Raw genomic sequence first — 6,875 nt, 5'->3', positions numbered from 1 at the left:
GACCGGGTCAGAGAAGGCGGCGGTGACGGGAAATTGGGGAGGCTCGGCTGAGCGGGGAGGGGAGGGGGAGGGGAGCAGCTCGGAAACGGGAATGGGAGGGGGCAACGGGTGGGGGTGGAGGTTACGAGGGGAGGAGGGCGGCGGAGGAAGCATCGCGTACGGGTACGGCAGAGGGGGGTGGGGGACGCGCTGGCTGGCTGGCTTTTATCGCCGCGTAGGTGGGAGTGGGGCGGGGTGGCGGTGGTTTGGGTTTGGCCAGCTCCACCGCCGCTTCGCTACTCCTCGCTAGTGGTTGGACCGTTGGCGTTGGCGTTGGAGTGTGCTGCTTTTGCTTGGACTAGTCGCCCGCGTCGCGGCCGCGGCGGCATCGTGGCCGTTCACATGCTCCTTTTCGCTTGCGCCGCTGGTAACCCAGCTGGCTGGACTGCTCCTTCGGTTTCGGTGGGTTTCGTTCGTATCAGGCAGCGCATCGGCCGAACTGGGCCTGGCCCAGTGGTGCCGTGCCTGACGTGTCCGTGACTCGGCAGCAAAATTCGATTCGGTGGTACCTGCCCTGCCCTGCCCATCCATCATCATCATCTCGTGGTGGCCTGGGGATCGGGCGGCTTTCCTGTGTTCTATTCGACTGCTCACAGTGGGGAGTAACATAAGTAACATATGAGTGGTATCATGAAAGAGTTCATTTATTAGACTATAGACTCATTATGTCTTAAAATGTGTGATGTTACAGTAACTAGTTAAGTTACCACAAACCCCTCTCTCCTCATTAATTAGCTGCCACATAAGCAATCTTGTATTGAAATGTGTGATGTTACTAGTCAAGTTACTCCCATTGTGACTAGTCTTCCTTCACAGGCTGTGTTGCACACAAATAGAGGCAGACAGGGACAGATACTCTCTGATGCAACCAGACTTATGAGATTCCCACAATCCCATTCTATAGCCTTGTAATGACGGCCAGAGCTCACCTGAACACACAGAAAATTCCCTCCAGAGGGGGAATGTTACACGGAGCTGAGCACATGATGCGCATTCACAGCCATCTAACTGCAAAGGTCTACTGGACAGGAAAACAGTAACACTGTTCTTTCATTGATTCAATTCAAGACTAATATAGCAGTCCACCCCCGCAAAAATAAAAATAAATTATAGCAGTCCACGATCTAGCTCACTCACTGATCACAGCCGCGTCCCAACCATTTAGCAGCAGCGCCCAGCTGTCCACTTGTAACCTGCCTCTAGAGGTAGACTACCACCAAATAGCCAAAATTCTGCAGCTGGTTGACAGGTTTCATCAGGGACGATATATATATGGCACTCCATCATGAGAGGTAGTAAACTGTTTCTCGTATACCTAGCCGGTTGATGTCAGAATATAAGCAGATACTAATATGCTTTTACAGCTATATGTTTTCAGGCCTCAACAGTGGGCTGAAAACAGATCACCTGAACAATGTCTTTGCCTCCACGACCGTGTTACATAGAGCTGGGGCACAGGACGTGCTTTCACAGCCATCTACCTAACTACAAGCTTTTTGTTCTCAAGATCCATTGGATAAGAAAGCGGTAAGGTTCTTTCATCTCAATCTGAAACTATTTCTAACAGTTCATATAATCTAAAGCAAAGCCGGACCTGAAGCATCTCTGCATTTGGGACCAACAATGCCAAGTTGGCCAGCTGGAACAACGATTTGCAAAACTTATGCAGCAGGTTGGCTGATTTAAACACCAACGACAACGCCTATATGGCAATCAATCATGGGGCAGAATTGCTGTAAAAATAAGTAGGCAGGAAATTATGGAGCTTACAGTAAATGCAAAATATCGGATTATAAGAAAGTAGTAATTTGTTGCTGTGAACCACAAGAGGCGTTTTTTTGGTTCATTGCTGATAAAATCATTTTATGCTATGATCATTGTTGTACTTTGATACTTATAAACAATTTGTTCAAAGAAATGAATACATAACTAATTGGGGTTCCCTGCCTACAATTATGATGTGGACTTACTTAGCTACTAGAAATGAAAGGAAATAAAAATTATTGTCACACCTTACTCAAACCAAGAAATCTTAGCACATACCCAGTATACCAGCTGTCTTACTCTTAACTCGAGGAATAATTGCGTTATAAACTATAAACACTGATAAGTAATCAGCTAAGTGATCAGAGTAACAGTACCTTACAGCTCCGTAGTACCTACTTCTCCCTACGTCACTCACACCTCGCCCCTGGTAGCAGAGGGTCAAGAGGCCTCCCATCGGAGCCAGGTCAGTGGAAGAGTAAATTCGAAACAGTTTTTGTAATTCACAATGGTATAAAATTTTATGTACTGTTTATCCAAACAAGGGCTGGAAAAAACACCGACGTTAATATTGACCCCACAGCAACAATCAGCTGCAGTTAAACCAGTGCAATAAGTTATGAGCACAGGACGGGCTACATGATCTACATATCATTGCATACTTATGTATTTATTCATCAGTTTACAGGTGACAAATTAAAAAAATAAAAAAATAAACTGTGAATGAAACAACATTTTGGTCCGATATGTAAGAACTGCATTTGCCTATTATTCCTTTGAAGCTGATTCAATTGGACCAATGTAACATGGGAAAAAACATTGTAGCACGTGGTAATCAAACAGACAGCATTCTTTCTTCTGCAGTGCTTCTGGTTGCGCATTTGCTTCATAATATATTAGCCCATAATCATATCAGTTCCAAAGTTTGTGCTAGCCAATTCGGCACGGTTAGTTAATTCTCCTTTGATATTGACACGAAGCCAAAACTACAGCAGGAAAACTATACACCAGATTGTGATGCTGGTTTCAACTTCCTAGTGCATCAGAACCAAATTATGATGCATTGTGCATCTTATTGCTGCAAAATGATCTGCCATGGAGACTGTTTTGTTCTTGTAGGCATGTTCAGTGCTTCTGTTTTTGCACTATGGAGCCAAGCACTCATCTTTGAAGTCAGCCATAAGCAACACAGTCGGAAGAAAGCAACCCCTTTATCCCAATACGACCGTAATGAAGCATCTGTTTTTTTTTTTTTTTGACAAAATGAAACATCTAGAATGATTATGGTGAAATTAATCATGAGCAGCATCAGTGTTCTCCAACCAACAAATGCATCAGCATGAATTCCAACCGTACCACCAACATCGGCATCTAGATTACAGAAGCAACGCTTTCCTTTAGAAATACAGGTTTTGCCTAAATTTCAGCTTTATTTCATCCTAATGTCAAGCGTATTTTGAAATCTATATATACCTTGGGACTTCAGCAAGAATTCCAGTTCTTGTGCGTGCTGATCAGCGCCGACAGCAATCCGGCGGACGCCGTCAGCGTGGAGCTACCGAGCAACCCCTTCCCGTTAGTCACGTCCCCTAGCGCCATGAAGGCATCCGCCACGTCCTGCACAACGGACAGACGCTTCAGCAGCAGCTTCCCCCGCATCGTCGTCACCGCCTGGTTCTCCTCCCCACAACCCTCCGCCCGCCGCATCTTGATTGAAGACTCCATCTTCGTCACTTCTTCCAGCTTGATGGTGATGGAGCCGACGTAGCCCAGCAGCTCGGCCCAGGCGCTGAGACGCTGGAGGCGGGGGAGGAGGTGCGCCGGGAGGAGGCCAGCTTTCGCGAGCCAGACGAACTGCTCGATGAAGTAGTAGACGCCCTCGCCGCCGTAGGCGAGGAGCACGAAGGGCGGAGGGAGGGGGCCGGGGTGCGCGCGGAGGGCGTTGACGTCCTGGACGAACTTGCCCAGGCGGAAGGCCTTGCGGCTGAGGCCGAGGCTGGACTCGAAGGACTTGAGGCGCGCGGAGGCCGGCGGGGGCAGCGGCCCTGCGGCGAGGGCGAGGCGCGCGGCGTAGCGGGAGATCTTGAGGAGCTTGTCGACACCGTCGCGGCGGGCCAGGTAGGCCTCGAGGTGGGCGAGGAAGTCGCGGGGAGGCGGGCGCGCTGCGGCGGCGGTCTTGCGAGCCTCGGAGGCCATGGCGGCTGTTGGGGGCGGCGGGGAGGTACCCGTGGGCTGTGGTTGCGTATACTATGCCAGCCTGTTTGGTTCGGGGGAAGTTGGAGTAGGGAATGAGAATTGAGAAGGTGGGAGACTAAAAATCACTTGTATGGTTGAAGGATATGGGAATTGAGAAAGAAAAGGGGCAGGGAGTTAAGGGGGCGAACTCCCGCTAATCTCTTCCCAGGGGGGCTGGTAATTCAGCCAGGGAATGGGAATTGGCAAAGAAAAAACAGTTTGTTTGTTGCGCCAAATAAGGGCTGGTTCAATTTTGTACATAAACAAACCGTGTCCTCAGCATCTTCTATTACTTTGACTCGCGAACTAGAGTGAGGAATTATTTTTTCTGTTAAATTCCCACAAGTAATTCCCAACAGTAGCCAAACGTGGGACTGGGACTAACAGTCCACTTCCCAAGCCTAATCACCCAACAAACTCCCTCTTGAAAACTCCCATTCCCTTTCCTTTAAACTACCAAACAGGCTGTGCGTGTATGATGCGGGGGTAGTTGCCGTGTGGTGGCACGGTGGATCGGTTGGACTCAACGACCAAGGGAGAGAGGAGGAGGAATCATTGGACTAGCGGTGCGGACCCGCGTGTCAGCGTGAGAACTCAGCTGGGCATTATCCCTCATTCGCTGTTTGGTGTTTTTAGCACTTTGCGTTGGGTCTCATTGACATTTACACATTACTCCGTATTTGATTGCTTGCATCAATGGTCAGGTTATAGAACTTGTTGTTTGGTTGTTCGCATTTGTGTTTCAGAAATGAGCAAATGTAAATCACAACTGCTTAAGAGCAACTCCAACTGGCGACCCATTTCGTCCGCGGGCGTCCGCTTTTCGTCCGCCTGTCGACCTATTCCCGACCCATTTTTAAGCCGGATTTACGCCGGCGCGAACAAGAGACGGACGCGCGCGCGCTCGCCTTTTCTTTTCCCGGGCTCGCCGGTTGACGAGGGCATAGACCTGGGGTAGGGTAATAGGCCCGACCTATACGTCCTACCTAAGGTCCTTGTCTTAGAAGCAAAGAAGTTCAAGAATAAACAGGGAGGACTTGGTGTCGAGTGCAATCCACTCGACATATCATCCACTCGGAGACTCCTTCTTCTTTAAGTCACTCGACTACTCAACCATTCGACCATGTAAAAAAACCACTCGACGTACAAGAAGACCTAAAGCCGCTCTACGTAGCAACGGTCAGGCATTTACTCGTATATTTAATGATCATTTGTAGCACTTTATTTACAAACGTTACCTGTAACGCTCTCTCTTTATGAATATTGAACCCTATGTAACGGAGGGGAGCAGGGGTCCTAGCGCACTCTATATAAGCCACCCCCCTCCTCTGGGACAGGGGTTCGCACCCTCCGTAACACACACGCATAAAATCCAGTCGACCGCCTCAAGGCTCCGAGACGTAGGGTTATTACTTCCTCCGAGAAGGGCCTGAACTCGTAAAACTCGCGTGTACAACTCCTCCATAGCTAGAATCTTGCCTCTACATCCCTACCCCCCATTCTACTGTCAGACTTAGAACCACGACAGTTGGCGCCCATTGTGGGGCAGGTGTCTTAGCGACTTGTTGGAGAAATTGCGGTTTTTCCAATCCCCATCAACATGGTTTCAGGCGGAGGTTTGGTCGAGGGCCGCGAGATCCATTTCGGCGCGCTCGTGTTCGTCGCCGACGACTCCGCTTGGCTCCAAGAAGCTCCACTCGACGTCGAGGCGCTTCCCGTCCGTGGGGCAACGCACTTTCGCGCGTGCGTCCGTGGCGTCCTCCTACGGCAGCCGTCGACTAAGTATCGGTCGGCACCTGTGTTGTCCTCCCTCCCTGTAGCCTGTCGGGGCAAGCGTTCCGGTCCATCGAGGCTTCAGCGGTGGGTGAGGCACGCGGTGGCTTGCCAGTCGGCCACCCCCAAGTCGCGGCAATCGAGCTCGACGAAACTCTCTAGGGCCTGTTCGACTGGCTCCGTAGAGACTGAGTCCGAGTGCGACAGTAGTGACCCCGCGGCGGAAGTCCTGATGGTCAATGGACCTCGCAGTCCTCCTGGCTTCCCCCACGGTGACAGTGGCGATGGTGGAGGCGATCCATCGCGTGTTGACGAGGAGTACCGTCCCGAACCCCTCTCTTCGCTGTAGAGGGAAGAACTTCGCCACCGGAACATGGATGCACTTCACACTCCTATCGCTGGAGAAACACCCGAGGCCCGAGCCTTGGAGGACGCGCGCCTGGCCAACTTGGTTGAGTGCACTTGACTGGAGAACCTCCAGCGCGCACTCGATGAGCTCGGCAGCGGATCCCCGAGTCCAGTCGACGACAACTTTTTCCGCCTCCGACTCAGGTATATCGAACTCCGATCCAGAATCTCACAGCTGCAGCTCGAATAGCAGAGTCAATTCAACCTTCCCAGTCAGAAGCTGTCAGAGGTTTGATGCAGATCAGGGCTTTACTCAGGGCAGTGGGAGAACAGAATTCAGCTGTGTCACAGTCGCGGAATAGGATCCATAATAGTTCCATTATAGCAGATACAGTCCAGTCGACTCACAGCCCAAGATCGCCCCCGAGGCGTGAGGGACGTGGAGACCGGCGAGATTAGTACAAAAACCATGAGCAGTATGATCACCGACTCGATCACGATGATCGTCGTCGAGTGCCCACGCCTCCCCCAAGGAGTGGGTCATACGTGCCTCAGCAGCATGATGACAGACGCCCTCATAGTGGTGGGCGAAGGATTCCAGTCGACCCCAGGGAACCGGGCTTTGATGCGAGATCTATTCTCGTTCAGGGTCTGGTCGACAGAAACAGAGCTCACAGAGAAGGCCACGACAAAGATCTTCCAACCGGCGGCAGAGT

At 50.8% G+C, this 6,875-nt stretch overlaps 1 protein-coding gene across 4 annotated transcripts; it reads right to left on the bottom strand.

Moving 5' to 3' along the window:
• Positions 1–650: 650 nt before the first annotated feature.
• LOC119285465 (peroxisomal membrane protein 11-3-like) lies at positions 651–4,116 on the bottom strand. Of its 4 annotated transcripts, none has more exons than XM_037564746.1 (2): positions 3,277–4,116; positions 651–1,772 (listed from the first exon to the last, which is right to left on the bottom strand). In XM_037564746.1, exon 1 carries the CDS (start codon positions 3,997–3,999, stop codon positions 3,286–3,288), a length of 714 nt encoding a protein of 237 aa, XP_037420643.1. In that variant the 5' UTR covers positions 4,000–4,116; the 3' UTR covers positions 651–1,772; positions 3,277–3,285. The 4 variants fall into 4 exon arrangements, with proteins under 4 accessions (XP_037420643.1, XP_037420642.1, XP_037420641.1 ...); XM_037564745.1 differs by lacking the exon at positions 651–1,772 and adding an exon at positions 1,779–2,253; XM_037564744.1 differs by lacking the exon at positions 651–1,772 and adding an exon at positions 1,779–2,230.
• Positions 4,117–6,875: the final 2,759 nt, after the last annotated feature.

This window comes from Triticum dicoccoides, chromosome 4A (genome assembly GCF_002162155.2).
Source record: "Triticum dicoccoides isolate Atlit2015 ecotype Zavitan chromosome 4A, WEW_v2.0, whole genome shotgun sequence".
Classification (NCBI taxonomy): domain Eukaryota; kingdom Viridiplantae; phylum Streptophyta; class Magnoliopsida; order Poales; family Poaceae; genus Triticum; species Triticum dicoccoides.
This window is presented reverse-complemented; position numbering and strand designations above follow the sequence as displayed.